The following is a 21,333-nucleotide window of genomic DNA, read 5'->3' on the forward strand; positions in this document are numbered from 1 at the left end:
AAGCCGATCTTCACTTGAACTCATTTGTATTCGAGTATTGCTAAATAGTCGAACGATTTCTGTGAACTGTTTGCGTACCGCAATAATATTACGTATGCTGTTCTTAAAAATATATAATTTTGCAAGCCGTCGCTAGGGGGCGACAAAATAACATGTATGAATATGTAGAGTTTGACGGCGGAACTGACCAACATAACACTGCTATTTTATTATTTTCCTCTGACATAATTTTATAAATTCTCCTTATATTGTAAACACTGCATTCAATTTCCCTCTCTCTTCCTGAGACACTGGACATGCAGAAACATTATCATATACACAGGACATAATTACTGTGAAACACACACACACACACACACACACACACCACACACACAATAAAATGAACACTTGAGAGTTGTAAATGTTATGAAATGTATTTCACACATAATCTACAGTGTGCAGGTGTACATAAACTCCAGCATTATGAAACTGCTCTATTCAGACAGCAAACGGATGCCGTGTTTATTCCTATTGTTGAGGTTTACTGCAGGTGTTGAAATGGTTTAGCATCAACATAAAACATTATTCCATTATGACACAGACATATATACACACATCTCATTTCTAAGTGTACAGGCAACGCAACCCATCATACATCAAACATTTCAAAAATAAACTGAATTTGAAGAAAAATGACCTTGACGAGCAGAAAGAAAGACCGAATGGCTACAATTCTTCGATGTACGCTTTCCACTTTTAAGATTAAAAAAACTATTTCAGCATTCAAAGTGGCTTACAGATGTATATACTTGATTTTTCATTTAATAAACCAGGGCTACATAAAGAAAAACAAGAGAGCAAAAGAAACATCCTCAAATGACACGGGTTTACAGCCCTCGGCTTCAAAAAGAGGCATCTGATGCCCCCGTAAAGTGTGGTGAGGAACTTTAAAGACATTACAACTTCCAGAACATTACAACAAAATGCACACCATCTGATCAAGTTCAGCCCTTTGTCAGCACAGTTATATGGCACCATTCTAGATGGCGCAAAGTCCAAATCATTGAATTTGAATGTTCACCGTTAAGCAGATGTGTCAAACGTTTGATATTCAAACTATTACTTTTCCACACAAAAATGATCTGTACAAGTGCACTGGGAAGTTTCACTGGACATATTCTGTTTAGTTTATTCAGGAATAATCCACAGTAACCAAGATACTCTAAGAAAATCCCAAATAGAATCATACGCCCAGTGACATTTTAAAGGGCTTCATGAAATGCTCCAAATTTGTTACATTTGATCATTGATCTGCTACAGAGGCTTTGGCACCATTACATAATTTTCAAGCTATTGTGATTTAAAGGGACAGTTTAGCCAAAAATAGCAATTTTGGCGTAACCTCCATGACGTTCCAAACCTGCATCACAACAGCCCATATTCAAGAAAAAAAAAAAAAAAAATTGTACATGATGTACTGATCCATTCATCCTCCTTTTTTCTAGACATGTCCTGGCTGGGTTTTCCAAATTGTCGAAACCGTCCACATTATAGATGTGTTTGGCTTGAAGCGGTGTCTGCAGGCTGTTGAATCGCTCTCGTGGTACTGTCGTCGTCACACACACATATATGCCTTTTTAGCATCTGTTTCTATGGGCCGCTGTATGCAAGCCAGCTTGACGTCATTCATCATAGTAATCAACATTTGAAGAGGACACAATGCTTCACAGCTGATGTTCTGCAAACCTATAGTATGGTGAATGACTTCAGGTTGACTGTTCAGAGATGACGGATGTGTCTACACGCTTCATGTAGAGACTCCATGATCAACCAATCAAGGAGGCGGGATCTACAGAGAAGCGCCAAACCAATGCAAACCTTTGAAATCAGGGCCAGAAGATGTCCAGGAAAGAGAGGACGTAAGGTTAACCCAGCATAATGACATCATTTGCATTTTTGGGTGAACTATCCCTTTAAGACAAGAAGACAACTACATGTAAGATCATTTGACTATGGTATGGAAATTAAATTATGTGGCGTGATGAAATTAAGCTCGACAATCCCGTGCCAAACAACATAGTAACACTACTTCTGGAAGGATGGCAAAAGAGAAATATAAAAATCAAGCATAAAAAATGCATTTTAACAATACAAATCAAGCATAACACAGTTTAAAATGAATCTTGGTGACTGTGATTTGTGAATTTCCTTCACGTAAAATACAGTTTTTCGTTAGTACGGATGATCTCATAACATGAAATAAAGTTGCATATAAAGCAAAGCTGACGTGACGCACAGTGCATGAACGAAATGTCAGTCTGGAGCTTTTTTTACCCTCACAGAGCCAATAGTGCTTCTTAAAAAAACTGTCAACCACTCCAAACAGCACAGTCTTTATTTTTCCTTCCAATCGACATCAACGTCTCCAGTTGAGCTGCTTCTCTCCTTAACGCTGTGATTTCTGTTTCCATGGCAACCCAGCTCGACGTCCGCAGGTGCTTTAAGCAAGCAAACATTTTCTCAGTAAGTTACATGTTTTGATTGACAGGTGTGACATAATTGCGTGGGAACATTCCGGTCTGTCCGTGACAAGCCCCCTTCCACCAATTAGGATCCGAGTTGTCCAGAACCTGGATAAAATCTCCACGCCTGAAACCCAGCTCTCCATCCTCTTGAGGGTCAAAGTCAAACAAAGCTTGAACATACGTAGAGTGCTGTGGAACAAAAGTAGAGATATTGAAAGTTATGACAATATTGCTTTGAATGTGCGTGTACATATTATAGGGTGACCATACGTGCCATTTTTGCATTGCTTAGATTCAGAGTACTTTGAGAACGATTTGAAAACATGAGGAACCAATGTCATACACAGATCGGTGCAATCAAACAAAGTCAAAACCTAGATACTTTAGGCAATATAGAAATCCTGGCCAGGACGCGTATGAGGTCATCAAACGTGATCCTGGAGGGATGGTGTTCTGTAGAGTTTAGCTCCAATTAGCCTCAACACACCTAACCGGAAGCTTAAGTATACCTAGTAAGACCTTGATTAGCTGCTTCAGGTTTGGTTGAATAGAGTTGGAGCTGAACTCTGCAAGGACACCATCCCTTCAGGACAGAACTCAGTGACCCCTGCTTTACAGAATAAAACGTTAATAGCTAAATGACTAATACATTTACTATACAAAACTTCACAATAGAATATTTGATACTCTTCATAACAAAATTGTAAACTTTCAGGACGGACTCAGTCCTACCTGTGGTACCTGTTCAATGTCCCTGAGGAAAATGGGCTGATTCCTGGACACAGAAGTGGACCGATGATAATCCACTAAAGAGTTTAATGAGTTAAATTTGACCACCCACAAGAAGTACTTTCCTGCGCCATCCCTTAAGACTTTGAAGTGCTGGACATCATTCCCAAATCTACAGGAAAGGGAAAAAACGTTTAGAAAATGACATAATAGCCGGCTATATTTATAACACGTCGATATTGCAATTACAGGACTCTGCACTGTTCAGTTTATCGTGAACCCTACGGTCTGCAGCTATCTGTGGAGAACTATTTGAATGATTCAGACGGTGTTGGCCTAGTTTAGAAACCACACAAAAAGAATTTGCAATAACACATAAATAAAGTGCTGAGGACGTCCATATTTTGTGCTGCATTGCATCAATTATTCATTGACATGCTCCTATTTACAAGAACAGATTCAATTACTGCATCAAAATTTCAAAAGCAGCAGCCCGTGTTTCTAAGTGTTCATTACTAGGATTTGAGAACAGTCGTAAAAAGCCTGCAAAACATTAGAATAGAATAGAATGGAACAGAATAGAAAATACATACTTGACAGACAGCGAGAAGTCTCCAGGTGCACTCTCACTCTCTCTAATGAGAAAAGCTCCATCGTGTCTTTGTTTATTTAACATTTCTTCTGCCTTCGCACGGGGAATCTTCCCATAGAACCAGCTGCATGTTCAGAACCAAACCAAAAAGCAGTAGTTTAGATACTGTGCGTCATGCACCGAGCGCATTCAAATTAACTAATATAATGCGTCTAACACGTACTAAACATGGAGGAAATGCAAGGTACTGTGCACCCTAGCATAAAAAGGATGTTCCAAATACACACGGAAGACTTTGATTTTATATCTTTCTATGAAACCTGAGAGATTCTGGCCAATCATTGTCCATTACATCAATACAGTGACCATTTTTTGCCCGAGGCGCAGAAAACAATCCTCACTCGTTCTCGCAGAAGCTCTTGTTTGACAAGTGAGAACAGACCTCACTGGACAAGCAAGTATGGATGAGCTTCTGGAGAACTTTTCAGAAGATTTGGATTAAACACTTCATTTATTCACACAGATTACTTTAATGTTGCATTTCTTTTACTTTCTATTTGACTCAGTCGAAGACAGTAGAATACACAAGATGTGACACTCATATAGTTTTAAAAGGGGAAAAATGCGATGCTCAATATGGCAACTCTATTGAACAATATCCCGACTTCTGAGCAAGAGCCAATCGATTATGCTATTTGAGCAAGACGAACTAAATGTATGATACCGTTGATATGAAAATTTAACATTAAATTTTGCAAACAGTTCTGGAGAATTTGATTCTTCTTCATTCAGAAGACGTTGAGTGACATGACTTGCCTTAAAAGGACTTTGACTTAATCCATGTCTCAGGTTTCATTTATAATTTCTTCAGTTGTCTTTCAAAAATGAGCAAACGTCTTATGGGTTTGGGGTGAGTAGTTGATGACAGAATTTACATTTTCTTATATATTTAGTATTTTTGTCATTTAAAAACCCCAGATACTTACGGGTGTGGCTTCATTTCTATGTAATTTTTAGGGATGAATCCTTCTTTTCCATTGAGTTCTGCCTTATACCAGTTCTGGTCACATTCTTCATTTAAAACCTGATGGGAAAACAAAAGACACTTTAAAACCTGACCAGCATGGTGTCACTATCTAGTGTCCACACAGTAAACTTCCCTCAGATTACAGAGGACCTAAAGAGCCAATCGTAGCACTGGCTGTGGTGTTTAAACCCAAGGCATTGCTCTATAAATAGCCTACAGGAAATATCCTTCATTTCAACTTTAAGCCACACATAACATCCTGTATACATAAGACTTCTCTGGCACTAATGAGAAATACATTGCACACAGTCTGTTTTGTGGAACTGCAAAACTGAACCAGATGGATTGCGCAAAAAGATGTGGGCAATTAGCATCGTTCCTGATGGCCAGGATTTGATGTCTCTTTCATAACTGAAGCACAATGCTCTACCCACAAGGATACCATCCGTGCAAATCATGACCATCACCATCAAATATGAAATGAAGAAAGGAGTGCATTGCTGCGCTGCGCACAACGTCAGAGGTGAAGGGCTGAAATAGATGAAGTGGACAAATATGAAAAAGCATCACTTTGTGAGATTACTTTAGGCTCAAGTATGTTATGACACATCCGTGTAAGATTAATGGGAATCCTATCCTATAGCCTGGAACATTCTCACAACTCTGAAAAGACGGTCCCCCCATCCCTTCTCTTTCTGTAAACAACCATTAATCTGCTCTCACTCCCACCGCGCCGTGGCGCCTCTTTTCTCTGCCTTCAAGAAAAATAGAGTGACATTATAAACAAGCCAAGATGTCGAATTCCAAAAATTAAAAAAGCGGGAAAGACTTGATAACTGGATGGAAATGAATTCAGCAAATATCAGTTGTCAAGACATTAGTCACAGACACATATTGTGTATATATAATATATATTTGTTTTAGGATTGTAACGCTACGTGTATCGTGTATAGAAGGCTTTACGGTCATTTTCAAAATCAAAGTGATCATACTTGTCCCCTTGTTAGTGGGGACTTTGGAGTGAAGAGAGCATGTGCGTGCCATTATTTAGTCATTTGGAATGCACTTGGCAAAGAGAGCGATGTAATTTCCTCATTATCTTCAGCTGAGATGTTCCCATGACAACGAACGCAGCACGCTGTGCATCTGCAAATTACTTGAGGGACAGCATAGAAAATTACACACACACACAAATATAAAAGTTTTATACATAATAGTTTTTATATATATATATAAGCTTATTTTAAAAGACATTAAAATATTGAATGTTTATTTGCAAGTTATGATAACAACATAAAAAGATGGGACTTGAGAGAGAAATATTGTTTGATTCTTTTTTTTCTCCCTCTCGTCATCTTGGTGAATAGGAATCTGAGTTTTAGGAAATCTCTATGTGGGCGCAGTGAGGAATTTGCATATGCAAAATTTGCCCCAATTCTGTGTCTTTCCAGTAAAACCCCTGACAGTGGTTGGATGAATACTGGCATTAAACATAAAACACAGGAAAAAATAAAAAATGTACACAGCCGATAGATACCTGATTGCGAGGCCAAAACCAAGTCCAAATTCTAAAGCCAGGTTTGTGGTTCAGAGCTGTCAGCCGGCCCCAATCCACAACCACTAAATCCCTATTCAGAGGAAATCATACCAGCAGCAGACTGCTTGCCCGCAGCAAAGCACTGTTGCTAGGCAGAAAGCACACAGCAACAGAAGGAAATTGGGAATGGGGTTCAAACCACGGCAAAATATGGAAACAATTTAGATATTGATGGCACATTTGTGCCCATAAGTACAATAAGTTGACCTAATTAGGTCCAGCATGAAAAAAAAGAAAAGCTATTTATAACTATGTTAAAGAAGGCAAAACATTTTGGTTACCACTAACAAATCTACCGTATTTTGGAAACTTTCGGCTCAGTTTTATTCTGTTTGTTAAGAACCCGAATCTAATAGTTAATAATCAATAAGTGTTGGGTATGGGTCGCCATACCTAGCCACAAGTTACTTCACTGTATATGGACAAAGACAACCCATTTGGAATAGGTTAGCTTTAGAAATACCTATTCCACCTAAATAATGTTTATTAAGTTACTTTATAATTAATTTCTACACTACACCGCTACATTTCTCGCAAAGGCAGCAAGTAACAATAGAAATAAAGCCTGCACTTGTGAGCTATCACCACCAGTTGCTGTTGTTAATGTTATCGAGTCTTCTGGTTGTAGATGTCACGTCACGCCCGGTTAAGACACGGTATAAACCTGGAGGTGTTGACAACACTCAGAGAGAGAGAGAGAGAGAGAAAGGGCACGAGGCCTCTGACCACATCTGTCAACCAGCCTGCTCTTAACATCGACAAGCTCTGTCCGTAAAAACTGAAGACAACTCAAACTGACACACACACACAAAACATGCTTACACTGCATTACATTTGTAGTCTTAAATTTCTACCCGAATCCACACTTATTTTATCGTTTTTTTTAAAAAAAGTATTTATGTCACTTTTAAACATTTCATTCATTTTCTTTTTAATGTGGTACATCAGGAAAACCAGATACCGTTTTCATTTGTAAAAAACAAGTGCCTGTGTTGTTTATGGTTGTTTTTTTAATTAATAAATATCAGTCTAGTTATTAACCTAATCAGCTGTTTATAGTCATGCTTTGCATTAGTGCGGAAATACCGTGCGTTTTCTGACAGTTTGTGCTCGTTAGGCAAGGTAAGGCATATACAGTGTATTTATATATTAATATTAGACAATGTCTTGCTCGTGTAGAATAAAATTTGATCTTGCAACTTTTTACAACCAGTGCCAGTTGTTTTGGAAAACTGGAGGAAAACAGAAGAGAGAGAGAGAGAGCTCTGTCCTGCATGTTTCTACCAGACCTCTTAAAGTACAAAGCAGGATTTATCTTGTTGGGAAATATAATTAAACTTGAAGTACTTGGATCATGTTCAAGTTCTTTGTATTGTTTAAATTTGAATGCACATTAAATTTTAAATCACTTTAAAAGTGTAATTTGTGAATAATATATAATTTATTGAACATAAAATGAAACCAAACTAAATCGATTACTAAACAGATTAGCTCATGTAAACATCTCATTATTACTTATTCTGTCTAGAACAAATAATGAAAACGAACATCAGAGAATGCAGTGCAAAACAGATATAGACTATATGAAGCATAGTCAGTCCGGAGTGGCATGGAGGTGATCAGTTTGTGGCACTTTTTAGGTGGTATGGAAGCCCATGTTTCTTTGACAGTGGCCTTCAGCTCATCTGTATTTGTCTATTGTTTCTCATTTTAGACAATACTCTATAGATTTTCTATGGGGGTCATGACTGGCCAGCAAACTCACCAGTCAAGCACACCAACATTTAACCAACTTTTGGTGCTTTTGGCGGTGTGGGCAGGTGCCAAATCCTGCTGGAAAATGAAATCAGCATCTTTACAAAGTTGGTCAGTAAAAGGAAGCACGAAATGCTCCAAAATGTCTTGGTAAATGGGTGCAGTGATGTTGGTTTTCAAAAAACACAATGGACCAACACCAACAGATGACACTTCACCCCAAATCATCACAGACTGTAGAAACTTAACACTGGACTAGATTCTTCATCCTTCCTCCAGACTCTAGGACCTTGGTTTCCAAATGAAATACAAAAATTGCTCTCATCTGAAAAGAGTACCACTGGGCAACAGTCCAGTTCTTCTCCTTAGCCAAGGTAAGAAGCCTCTGAGGTTTTCTGTGGTTCAGGAGTGGCTTAACAAGAGGAATACGACAACTGTAGCCAAATTCCTGGTGGCTCTTGATGCCTTGACCCCAGCCTCAGTCCATTCCTTGTGAAGTTCTCTCAAATTCTTGAATGGATTTCACATTTGAAAATCACTATAAGGGTGAGGTTCTCTCAGTTGGTTGTGCATCTTTTTCTTCCACACTTTTTCCTTTCACCCAACTTTTTGTTAACATGCTTGGAGCCAGCTTCTTTGGCAATTAATGTTTGTGGCTTATCCTCCTTGTGAAAGGTGTCAATGATTGCCTTCTGGACAACTGTCAGATCAGCAGTCTTCCCCATGATTGTGTAGCCTAGTGAACCAAACTAAAAGACCATTTCGAAGGCTCAGGAAACCTTTGAAGGGGTTTTTAGTTGATTAGCTCATTGGCATGTCACCATATACACCATATAATTTCTTGAGATTGTGAATTGGTGGGTTTTTGTTAAATGTGAGCCAAAATCATCACGTAAAGTACTTTAGACGTAAAGTACTTTATTCTGTGTGCATTGAATTTATGAAATATTACATGACTTTCACAATTTAAGTTGAATTACTGAAGAAAACTTTTCCATAACATTGTAATTTCTTGAGATTCTCCTGTATATCTTACTGACCCCAAACTTTTGAATGAGACATAAACAGTGATTATGATATAGCATTATCATACTGTTATTATCTTATACTGTTAAATCTTGTAAGGTTTTGGTCACACTGCACACACAATCTGGCTAATGTAGGCCATTACAATTTTTCTAGGAAATATGGTCCAATGTGCCTAAAGCACTTACGAAAGACAAAGGAAGCATAATTGCTCATGAGACAAAAATGGAAAATGAAGCATAGAGGCAGGGGGTGAAATTTTTCAGGATCTTACAATTCAGTCATAATCATAGTAGCCTACTAAACAAACATTATTGGCAAACCATACTAGACTAATAAAGTCCACTAAATCCAAAGGTTTTTACCACATGTCTAGCACGTACCCTTTCCAGCTTGACATCTTAAATAAACAGATTTTTGTTGTGTTCAGGGGCAATAGAGAGCTGATTGGAAAGAATGTAAATCACCTTCAGACTAGCTTTCCACACAGAAAAGGCTGATTAACCATTTCATGCATTTTGATGAATGTGTGTTGCATCTTACTTCTCCGTAAATAAATAAATAACACCACAAATGATATCAGACTGGCATCAGCCATGATATTACAAGTCCAAACATCCCCTGAAGGCCAAACAGTTAATCACAGGCTGACACGCTCCAGACACACATCCACCGTGTTAAACGCAGTCTGGTTCTGTGAGTCATGGAGGTTCAAAGACAAGATCATAACTGTAGTTAAATGAACGCAACAGACGGAATGATGCGTCACCAAAGCAGGCATCAAGCGCTTTAAATGCATGCGTCTATGATGTGCACAATCTATCACCGTGTGTGAATTTTCATAGAAAGAGACAGAAATACTACAGATTAGTTAGCAGGGTAAATATGTAGACCTGTCTGAAATCCAAGTCCTGCGGTGTGAAATGTGTTTTGACTAGAAATGACATCAGCAGAGACAGCTGTTGTAGTGTGAAAAGAACAGCAATCCAATGACCTTGAAAGTCATACGGCGAGTGGGTAGTATTAGGCATCGTAAAGTTAAAACATCATTGACGTCAACCGAAATGCCTGCTCAAGCATGATTCGTGAACGTAGGCTATCAAATGCATCATGCCAAATGCAATTAACCCATTTTTTTGGTAAATGCATGATTTAAGTTGAAACCCTAAAGGTTGCATATTCCGCATTTTGCTTTCGTAATGGTCTCCCATATAATTTTATCGGCCAGGTTTATTGGCAGCAACTATTGAAAAAAGAATATAGTTGCAGATATAGTTTATATACAGACAAAAGCGTTTAGTCGTTTCTCTAGCGCAACATCGCATTCTCAAGACTGGAAGCAGAGAGAACCTTTTTAGTGGCATTCTGCCTTGAGCCAGAGGCACTTTTGGATGTCAGTGAGAATGATGCTAAAAATACTGAAAATACATTGTTTCTATGGCATACGTCGAAGCACTACAGGCTTGCACTAAAGAGTTCAGCCTTGGATAATAAACTGTCCACCTACTGTTAAAAGCAATAATTATCCCTATTTACTCTCTGGTGTTTGTCGTTACCCTATCATCCCATTATCACATAAGACTATGTGAAGCATTAGATTGGCTTTTTATATTGGCTTCTAGTATTCTATTACAAATTAGAGTCTGAATCAGTTGAATATTCTTCTGATCTCAATAGCATGATGTTTATTATGTTTTTGATACGTACGCTCCAAAAATAAATTATTATCATTATTGTATAATAATACAAAATAAGATATTAAATGTGTTGCTCAAAAAAAAAAGAGAGAAAAAGAGGGCATAAAATATGAGTTTTTAACTGATTTCAACTCTCATGACTCAACTGACCAAAGCCTGTCAAGGTGTTTTCTATTAACCTCATTCAAAAGCAGGCAATATGAAGTACCTGGTAGAACGCACACCACCTTACCTTTCAAATGGAAAGACCTCTAATCCAAATCTAAACCAAATCATAATGATATCATTTTCTCTCTGAGCTAACTGCTTTCACTGTGGTAGCAGGTAAAGAGTGAGAAAATAAAATACAGAACAGAAGGACAAGAAGAGAGGTGCGTTAGCCGTGAGGAATCCTCTTATTTTGTAGGTGACACGTTCTTTGATGCAACTCCCATGATTGCAGAATCGATTCCCATGAAACTAGGAAAGTAGGGCAAAAAAATATGCAAATATGACAGACATACAGCAAAAAAAAAAAAATTCAACGCTGCCCTCGGGGGAAGTGTGGGGGAAGCACCAAAATCACAAGAGACTCTAGAAAAAGACGAGTTCCCTGGAGTCAGAGGTTCAAAACAGAACCCTAGCGAGAAGATCAAATCCTATCCTACAGTCAGGAGGCTGATACAGTAATTAGCCAGGATTTCTAGGCCAACCTAACAGAGTCTTGGGGCTTGGGGATATTCTCAACATATTAGAAGCAAATGCTGTTATCCCACGGGATATGTTTAGGCTGTTATTCTCTTTTCAATGATTCTCAGTTTGTCACAACTCAGAGAACAGCAAAAAGTTAAAATCCCTCTCTATATCATCCAGGTATCCAATTCTGTTACTAGTTTGATAACATAGAGTACATTTTTACAGTAAAAATACCACTTGTTCAAACAACTTATGTCAACTACGGCATATTATTTCAGAATAAGTATAACTAATTATAATCATGATCTTACTTGTTATGTTGTATTTGGCTATTTATGCTATTTATGCCTACATTCTGTTTTAACGTGTTTTAAGCACAAAAATATACCAATGTCTCAAAGAAAAACGCCTAAAATAAAACTGACAATAGACTGTTGAATTATTGAAAAATAATGCATTACTGAGGTGGCCTCCCGTCGTAGCAACATTACCCGCTCGTGCATTACTTTTTCAATGATTCAATGTCCTGTCATGCCTTACGCAGTTTTTGCAATTAAGACAATTTTGCACACTCACTACTCTACTGGTAAAACACGGAGTCTGTTACCCTGGCACTGTAGCTTCCATAAATTGCTCAGAAAAAAATAAAAGCCGAGATACCATCAAATCCCATCATTTCTTTTCTGCAATCATTGCCGAAGAGTAGGGAAGAAAAATACTAAGGGCAACTCTCCTGAGCTTCTTCTTTCTGATTGAGGTGAAGTCAATGCAGAAACCGGCAACAACAAGTCTGGCAATCCTCTCTTTACACGCCTGCAATTTTAATATGATAAATAGAAATTATGACAATAGTTGCTAATGCTACTGAGATTAATCCCACTTACCATATACATCAAACGAACAGACACTTTTTGCCAAACAACTTCGTTTTTAGTGGCTCTAAACTTTACTTTTAGAAGAAAATATGCATTTCACGCCTTCATAGCTCAAGGGGTTTTTTTTAAAAAGATCCTTCACTGCCCTTCTGCTGGAGTCAGACTTGGCCCAGTGTTACCATCCCTTCATTTGCATGTCAAATACTTGAAAAAACTTGAAGCAAAATGGGGGTGAAAAGGGCAGTTGTGTGATCGTAATCAAGTTGGTAGAATGCAGAAGCACAGAGTACTTATGTACGCCGCTGATTAAAAGTCGTCTAGAACATCGAGAATGATGTGAAGCTTTGAAGCCTTGCGTTTCGCTGAATGAAAGGTCCAGGGGGCAAAAATAACTGATCCATGACCTAAATTAAATTACAGCAGGATGGCAAGAAGTTCTGAATCCAGTCCAAAATTTTTTGGATGGAGCTAAACCCTTCGGGGGTGGGTGGCTGGGGGGAGCCTGAGTTGCTAGGGTGACTGACCTTGGTTCAGAAGAAAGAAGAGTTTTTTAATGTCTCCAAAAGACATGCTCACGGTAGTTACAATTATTTGATCAAAAATACAGTAAAAATAGGGATATTGTGAAATATCATTTAAAATAACTTTTCATTTTAATATAACTTGATATTAAGATCAAGAAGATTCTTTTAAAAGAGAAAGAATTCACTTGCTGAATTTTTTAACAACCATTACTCTTATTCAGTGTCATAAGATCATTCTAATATGCTGATAGGAGCACATGCAGCATTTATTTTTATTAGAAGAGTTCAAAATGGCTTAATGTGCTCAATTTCATATTTTTGTGGAAAAGCTCAAAAGAACACAGTCACTTTTGATCACTTTAACGCAGCCTTATATATCTTACTGACCCCAAATTTTAACACTGGCATATGCTACTTGCAAATAACTTGTGGGTAAGGAGGTTTAAATAACATTAAGAGAAAGCATTCGTATTACTAGAAGTTGTGAGCAAGCACAAAACTCCCATCTTTACTCATGGTTGCCATGTTGTTTCGAGCCAATCATCTGAACCTTAATGTATAAACGAATACAAAAGGACTATGTCCAATTAATACCTTTATGTAAGGTATAACTTATCAAGCTGTAGAAATATCAGAGCCTGAATGAAACATTTTTGGCCTTTTTTTCAACCTTCAACCCTTTATTTTTGTTGAAGTTTGTTCCTTTTAGAGCAGATAAACAAGGTCACATGGCATCCGACTGCACAATGCCGAGTTCCCAGCAGCAGTGACAAAACTGTGGACTACAATTTACTGTTGCAGTCACATCCCAACCAACGTGAACTACATTATCAAACAGTACTAATCTCCTAAATGCTAACGTAAGGCATGAAGATATCGAACGCTGACATCAAAATGTTCTGCAAAGCTGCACTGAAACAATGTGTACTGTGAAAATAGACACGCAAAACCGAACCGAACACCATCATCACTGTACATCCAGACTTTATGAAATCAATTATATACATTCGCGACAAGTTATTAATTCAAATTTGAAGTCATTGAAACAGGACAAACAGATAAACTATAGATTTCTGCAGACTTCAGGTGTCCTCGTGGCTTGATCGTACAAAAAGACGGGAATGAAAAATGCAGCAGCAATAAACGCCACTTACCTTTAAAATCTCTCCTCGCTTGAAACTTAATTCATCGTCCGCAGTAGCTTTGAAATCGTATTTAGCTATTGCTTCCATGGCATGGGTTGTGTGGATGCGAGACGGATATAAAGCTCCAGAAGGAAGTGCTTCTACGGGCAGAATAACAGCCCTGGCTGATCTGATTCAATCTCCTAATATCTGTCCTTGTCACTGCTGACCGTGGACTGACAGTTCTTCCTCGTCTGGGTGCTGTCAACCTGCAGACAGACATACAGATTTGAAGCAAACGCAGTTATTTACGGACGAAGCATCAGCAAAATGTTTTTTTTTCCTCCCTTTTAATCAGATCTGGTATGAAGCAGCTGTGCAACGTACGCAACTATAAAGGGTACGGAATAACTGGGTCGAGCTGACGTTTTCTTGCAACTGACTAGGAGCCAATAAGAGGAATCAGATGTGATGTGGGGTGTCTTGGGTGATGCTGGTGAAAGCTTGAGTCATGCAGACTGGTCACAACAGTGGGGTTTTACATGAGAACTAATTACAAGTACAGACTAATTCTTCCTGAGTGAGTGAGGTGCGTCATTACAGACATTCGTGTCAAGATCGGGTTGCTTTTCTGCGCCGGAGGTTGGGGTTTTGATTCACACCGGTGATTCGAAATCAGGCGAATCGACTCACTAAGATGATTCGCTTGCTTGTGAATTCAAAGGCATTATCAGCGCGAGCGTTTGAGTCAACCGACACGTTAAAACCTCTGAATCTGCCAAGACGCTCAAATGAGAGTTTTATTCGTTAAATGACAACAAAACGTATCACTCAACATCGCCAACAAAGCGAATGACACGACCCTTCTCCTTTAGTCGGTCAGCAGCTCCTTATTACTGATCAAAATGTCCAGTCACTTCGAATCCAGTACATTCACGAATTGTAATCGAAGTCTATCATTCAATGACAAACTACGAGTCTCGTTTAAATAAAGGGGCGTATTCGTTCAATCCAACCAGTGGAAATGCCCCTTCCATAGCCTCATATTTTCTCCCGTTTACAATCCATCGGAAGGCAGGAAATATCAACAAAAACGATTCGGTTAAAAGATTTGTTCACTCCACTATTCGACTCAGCCAGTGATGCGACGTTCTAACGCTTCTCCTTTATAATCTGCGGTCAATACGCTGCAAACATGCAAGAAAAACTGACCTCCAGACAGCACGCCCTCAACTAAATTTGCAGCGGGCCACTGGAGTCAGTCACGTCGTCGGTATAATTACAGCTTCGTTGATTATCACAGGAGCTTCGCGTCGTTCGTCTGTAGTTATCGCATTATCGGTTCCGTATGGAAACAGCTCGGGTTAAAGCGAACCGATTCGTTTAATGATAATAATCCGTGATGGTGAAGATGCGACGCTTTGTTTTGATACCAAACTTTTCAGCCTTTGTGAATAATATACAGAAACGCAAATAGAATCCCCTTCGCATTTTTATTTTACCTACATCTAACTGAAAGTAGTCGACCATTAGTTATTCCGATGCTACTATCTTCTGATTAGGTAAGGGGGGAAAAAACACTTACCCAGCGCTACAGAGGTGCAGAGTGTCCCTCTCCGATCCTCCTTAGGCAGTGAAATTAAGAACTATACAGAAAGACCGCATTTTAACAGCAGTACAATCATCTTCGTGGGGTTTACGGCTGCAGTTAATTTTCCCAACTCCGGAGTAGCTCCGGGAAAAGCAAGCGGGCTGTTAATTTCCGCTTCCTTCGTGTTATGGTCCGCAAAGATGGAAAGGTCCAAACATAAACTTCACACGCCGAATTAATGGTGAGACTACACAAATCCACAGAGCGCTGTGAGTCGGAGATTTGATTTAAACGCGCGTATCCTCTTACCTAAACCTTTTTTTAATCTCACAGAGGAAGATTGCGGTACAGATTAGAACAAAACAGAAGAGAATGGTTGTTCCAGTCCTCTGCGAGATAATGCAGCACGACACGCAGATGAACGCAGCGACATCTAGTGGACAAAGAGCGGCATCGCTGGACCCGACAATATTCTGTCTCCTAATCTATAAACAGTCATTTTGTAGCAGTTTGTGAAGTTTATGATATACGTATGTGATCGGCATGATAATAAAACTGAAATAAAGCGGAAAGTAAATTATTTTCAGAGACATCGCTGATACGTTCATTAGCCTACAAGGTGGCCAGACTCTTCAAATATCCAATTTTTGTACGGTGAAATGATAAAAAAAGGAACATTTAACCGGCATAGCTAACCGCAGAGATAAATATGTAGCTTTAATATGAAATGCATTGATTCATAGGGTATGTCGAGTGCGTCAAGAAGCCCAGGCAAAGCAACACTTGTTGGGTCGCTGCGGTGGTTAGAAAACACGAACAGCGCCACACAAACCTCGCATCAATATTTTAACAACTGCAAACCTTTAAAAAAAGAAGACGAAATTGTGATGCCCAGGTGGATAGAGGTGCAGTTGCCAATTGATGACTGGAGGTGTCAGCTGGTGTCCAAGGACGAACACATCTGCCGAGACGCTAAGACTTGAGGAAGCCGCCGCTCTTCACCTCACGCTCTTCAAACTAGTTTTTCGCGTTTTGAGCCTAAGAAATCAGACTTGCTTCGTTTTTATTACTTTTTGTTCACTGCGTACGTCGGTATGGGATCGAATGAGTACGGTGAGATTTGTGTGTAGAACTGTAATATCTACTATAAGTGTGTGAGGCGGCGACAAAGGTGTGACTTTCACTGTGAGACTTGAAGTTGTTAGCCGCTTCGTCTGCAGAGGTGGATGTAGATACGGCTTTTCTTTCACAGTTTTTAACGTATGGATATTTGTGAAGATTCTGAACACTCTTCTCTGCTTCTTTTTAATTCGTCGGGACACACACAAGGTAGGGTTATATTTCATGGATAGAACTGAAGATGAAAATGATTTTTTTCAAGCAAATCACCTGATGTTATAAACTTCTTGATGAACTGTTATTTAAAGTTATAGCATATAAATATGGCCTTTCTTTTTTTCTTTCTTTCTTTCTTTCTTTCTTTCTTTCTTTCTTTCTTTCTTTCTCCATAAAGATTTCGTAATAATGATTTAATTAGCATGAGAAAAGGTGTTTAACAAACGCTATACACCCATTTTTTTTAGTTATAGGCGATAAATATATTAAAAGTTAGTACATGTTTTTATGATACAGTTTATATACACACCACATCCGGATCTTGTTTTTATTTGTGATTTCTTTGTGTGCTTAGTGACCATGGGGGACCAGAACGGAAATGCCATCTTGTCCATTATTTTTGGGACCATATGTTTTTTGGGCATCATTGGAAATTCTATTGTCATCTACACCATCATTAAAAAGACCAAATGCCAGGCTAAACAAACGGTGCCAGACATCTTCATATTCAGTCTCTCTATTGTGGATCTGCTTTTCCTCCTCGGCATGCCCTTTCTCATTCATCAGCTCCTGGGCAACGGATCTTGGTGTTTCGGAGCCGCTATGTGCAAAGTCATCTCTGCCCTAGATTCGAACAGCCAGACGGTGAGCACCTACATCCTCACAGTCATGACTTTGGACCGCTACGTGGCTACCGTCCATCCGTTCCGCTTTAACCACGTCCGGACCACCTGTGTCGCCGGTGGTGTGGTGGGCATGGTGTGGGTGCTTTCTCTCGTCTCCATTACCCCCGTCTTAATGTACACTGGCTTGATGCCGCTCCATAACGGCGAGGTGGGATGCGCTCTCCTGCTCCCAAATCCATCCATCAACATCTGCTGGTTCACTATTTATCAGTTTCTGCTGGCGTTCGCCCTTCCGCTCTTGATCATCTGCGTGGTGTTCTTTAAAATCCTGAAGCACATGTCTACCTCGGTGGCACCTCTTCCTCCGAGGAACCAGCAAGTGCGCACTAAAAGTGTGACTCGGATGGCTGTGGCCATCTGTTTGGCTTTTTTCGTCTGTTGGGCTCCATACTACATCCTTCAGCTTGTCCATCTGGGAATACAGAAACCCAGCGCCTCGTTCTATTATGTGTATCATGTTGCTATTAGCATGGGTTACGCTAACAGCTGCATCAACCCTTTTCTTTATATAATACTGAGTAAGACTTTTAAACGGCGGTTTATAGTGGCTATTCAGCCTGCGCACAATCACTTTCGGCTCAATCCGAGCAGCACAGAGGCCACTGTGTCCCTCCGTCTGACCGCAGACTGCCAAAGACACGTTCCCTCTAACGCCTCAGAGTAATGTACTGATCTGTACACAAACTCATTTTAAGGATACAGACTACAGTGAGAGTGTTTCTTGGTCCAGTTGCATACAAGCAAGGGAATAACAAGCACGACAGAATGACTGGCAGTCAGGTAGAAGTGAAGACTCTTTGAGCAGCTGCGCTCCTGCATGCTGACAGATGACACCGGGAGAACACAAAACAAAGCTGCCTGTCACTAAAACAGCATTCGGCTTCTTTACTGTACATAACGCTGATTAAAGGAAATAAAAGAACCATTAAAAAAGAAAGGAAAAAGCTAAGTGATGCATATATTCGTAACCTCAGTGTTGTGTGCGCATTTGCATTTACATCATGTATTCGAATTTTGCTTTTATACATCGTCTTATAAACATGACCATGTTTACTGGAACAAAAAAAAACAACAACGACTGAATGCAAAGAACCAAAGAACGAAAACTTGTGGTAGTAAAAATGCACTTGTATATGACACTCACATGTCCGGCCTGCACATAATATGCGGTTTTCACGTGCATGCGATACAAAATGTGTTGGTGTTCATATGATACCACAAACCTAATCCTAACCATCGCATAGCATAGCATTTTATTGCATATCAATACCGCGAGTTTTCGTTTTTACTTGTCTTGATATTTACACGCATTTTGAGATGTGTACAAGTGAAATTTTGCACCGTGTTATTTGATTCACTGAAATATTGAAATTATGTAGGTTTTTTAAAAATATTTTTTAGTTACGTGTTGAGTATTGTTACTGTGCTTGAAATTGTATAGTGATTGTTGGTTTGGTAGACATCCCTCGGTATGTGAGAGTCAAAAGTAAGTCACACACACAGGTAATACCGTGGAAATAGTAGTTTCAGGCAAAAGAGCTATGGGAGCGGAAAGAGAAATGCATTATTATGAAATCAAACCAGTCTCTCTATATGCTCCTAAGCAACTTTTATAATATAATTACATATATTTAAGTACCAGTCCCTCTACGCTACCAGTAGTAGGCACTGTGCTTGCCTTTATTTTTAGATGTAAATATTTTTGGGCTGTTCATACATGTAGCCTGTATAATATTTATTCATGAATTAATTAGCCATTAATATCAATCAAACATGGTACTCTTTCCTGTTGTTCGTACTTTGATCTGTTTGCTGGCCTTGAATCACTTGAGAACGTGTACTTTAAAAGTAACGCTAGTTAATCAGAAAGTGGTAATGAGAAGTTTCACTCATACCGGTAGCAGTAATGATATTTAGCCGTTGTGACAACAATAGATAGTTTATTGTTATTTTGTCCTTCAGAATCATAATAGAGCAAACACCACACTCCCTTATAAAAGACGCGCTCAAAGAAGTATAAATGAAATGCAGGGATTCATCTTGAGGTTGTGTGGTTCAAGGCTTCTCGTTCTAAACAGGAAGTAACTGGGAAAAGCACATAAAGGACACAATGCTTCTTGAGAGGTCCATGAACAGTTGTGTCCTGGTGTTTCGTGTGAATAGAAAGATCCTTCATGTCGTAAAAAAGAAGCTGAAAGAGTCAATTTCTGCCTCAGAGCTGTCTTAATGCGTAATATACCAATACACAACACTTTGTCATAGCAACAGACAGTCTCATGGTAACAGGGGTACCTATTTTTCCATATACTGACCCTTTATATGCCAGATGTCATTAAATTAATATTAAACCCCTAAGGCAACAGAGGAACAGAATATACAACAGCGGGGTCATCAGACAAGGTATAACCATGTACGTACGACATGTTGTAAACATTTTTTAGTGTTTATGTAATCTTTTGTAATAGCAGCCTTTTACTTTAAGATGCTGCTAAAAGGCCGTATGCACTCTAGCAATTCTAAAATGTCAATCGCTCGTTAAAATCATTCCTGTGAAAGTCATTAATATGGTTTACGAGTGGCCTTTTATCTTAAAATGAAATGCATTCTTTTCTATAATGACGCTTCATTCCATAAACGCTCCGCATACAATAAAGGTTTATATTCGAGGAATGTGTGTCAAGTTGTGTATTCATAAAGTAAACGGGAAGAACACATTTCTCACAAATATAATTAAAATACACGTTATCATCGATATATTATATTAAAATGTATGTTTTCTCTATAATAATAAACCCAAAACATATACCAACAGGCTTTTCATGTTTTCTTTGTTGTGATTTCATTTGCATTGCCCTAACATTTCTGAAGTATTATCAATTTATTATAATATGAAATTAAAATCCTCATTACGTTCAAGTCACACAAGTAATATATATTTTTAAATGCATTAATAAATGCCGAAAAAAGTGTCACGTCACTGACTGACAGGCTATATATTACATAACAAAATCAGAATCTGAATTCCCTGAGTTTTCTAGGTATATAGAGACAGAGGAAATGGTTTATCAAGATCTTTTATATAACCATCGTTCCGGTAATGATTTGTTTACCTGCAACAGAAAGGTATTTTTAAAGAAGTCTAAGACCAAGTCGTGTCACCTTGATGTTTCTGAATATACTCAAGGAGACTCAAGATAACAGCCTTTAAGCTCTCTATGGCTGTGGTTACCTTGACATGTGGTTAATAAGGGTTAACGGTGTTGACATTGAGGTGGCCAAACAATATAGACTTTACTTCTAAATTATAAACCCTTTTGTCAACCCTGTGTTAAGCAGACCACTGATGTCATCTGAAAACGTGAGATCGGACTCATCTGGGGTATAAACACCACATCTGTACAACCATCGTTTTAGTCTGCAACAATAATTGGGAAAAATGGTGTAAGGTGCTGCCCGACAGAAAAAGGCAGAGATGCGTGCAGAAGATGATGATACTAGGGTGCATCTAATTGAGTAAACTTCAAACTTTCAAAAGTGTTTATAGTAAAACACTAAATCAAACAAGTTACGCAGTTTGAGAACTGAATAAATGA

General features: G+C 38.8%; 2 protein-coding genes across 4 annotated transcripts; one reads left to right on the forward strand and one right to left on the reverse strand.

The window, feature by feature from the left end:
- Nucleotides 1-400: 400 nt before the first annotated feature.
- On the reverse strand, nucleotides 401-16,110 carry grb2a (growth factor receptor-bound protein 2a). Of its 3 annotated transcripts, none has more exons than XM_043242113.1 (6): nucleotides 15,714-16,110; nucleotides 14,159-14,397; nucleotides 4,815-4,912; nucleotides 3,830-3,952; nucleotides 3,249-3,408; nucleotides 401-2,696 (listed from the first exon to the last, which is right to left on the reverse strand). In XM_043242113.1, the coding sequence occupies exons 2-6, from the start codon at nucleotides 14,234-14,236 to the stop codon at nucleotides 2,511-2,513; spliced, it is 645 nt and encodes a 214-aa protein (XP_043098048.1). In that variant the 5' UTR covers nucleotides 14,237-14,397; nucleotides 15,714-16,110; the 3' UTR covers nucleotides 401-2,510. The 3 variants fall into 3 exon arrangements, with proteins under 3 accessions (XP_043098048.1, XP_043098046.1, XP_043098047.1); XM_043242111.1 differs by having other exon boundaries at nucleotides 3,240-3,408; nucleotides 15,714-16,096; XM_043242112.1 differs by lacking the exon at nucleotides 15,714-16,110 and adding an exon at nucleotides 15,341-15,692 and having other exon boundaries at nucleotides 3,240-3,408.
- Nucleotides 16,111-16,290: 180 nt separating this feature from the next.
- Nucleotides 16,291-19,238, forward strand: mchr1a (melanin-concentrating hormone receptor 1a). Its single transcript, XM_043242108.1, has 2 exons — nucleotides 16,291-17,048; nucleotides 17,410-19,238. The coding sequence occupies exons 1-2, from the start codon at nucleotides 16,982-16,984 to the stop codon at nucleotides 18,402-18,404; spliced, it is 1,062 nt and encodes a 353-aa protein (XP_043098043.1). The 5' UTR covers nucleotides 16,291-16,981; the 3' UTR covers nucleotides 18,405-19,238.
- Nucleotides 19,239-21,333: the final 2,095 nt, after the last annotated feature.

This window comes from Puntigrus tetrazona, chromosome 6, assembly GCF_018831695.1.
Source record: "Puntigrus tetrazona isolate hp1 chromosome 6, ASM1883169v1, whole genome shotgun sequence".
Classification (NCBI taxonomy): Eukaryota; Metazoa; Chordata; class Actinopteri; order Cypriniformes; family Cyprinidae; genus Puntigrus; species Puntigrus tetrazona.

What these genes read in the sequence shown, in the direction of transcription:
- grb2a (XM_043242111.1), bottom strand. Translation starts at nt 14,236, where the DNA reads ATGGAAGCAATAGCTAAATACGATTTCAAAGCTACTGCGGACGATGAA. An exon ending in GACTTCTCGCTGTCTGTCAA is followed by an intron (nt 3,409 to 3,829) that starts GTATGTATTTTC and finishes CCTTTCCTGTAG; the next exon opens with ATTTGGGAATGATGTCCAGC. An exon ending in ACATTGAACAGGTACCACAG is followed by an intron (nt 2,697 to 3,239) that starts GTAGGACTGAGT and finishes TTTGTTCCACAG; the next exon opens with CACTCTACGTATGTTCAAGC.
- mchr1a (XM_043242108.1), top strand. Translation starts at nt 16,982, where the DNA reads ATGGATATTTGTGAAGATTCTGAACACTCTTCTCTGCTTCTTTTTAAT. An exon ending in TTCGTCGGGACACACACAAG is followed by an intron (nt 17,049 to 17,409) that starts GTAGGGTTATAT and finishes TTGTGTGCTTAG; the next exon opens with TGACCATGGGGGACCAGAAC.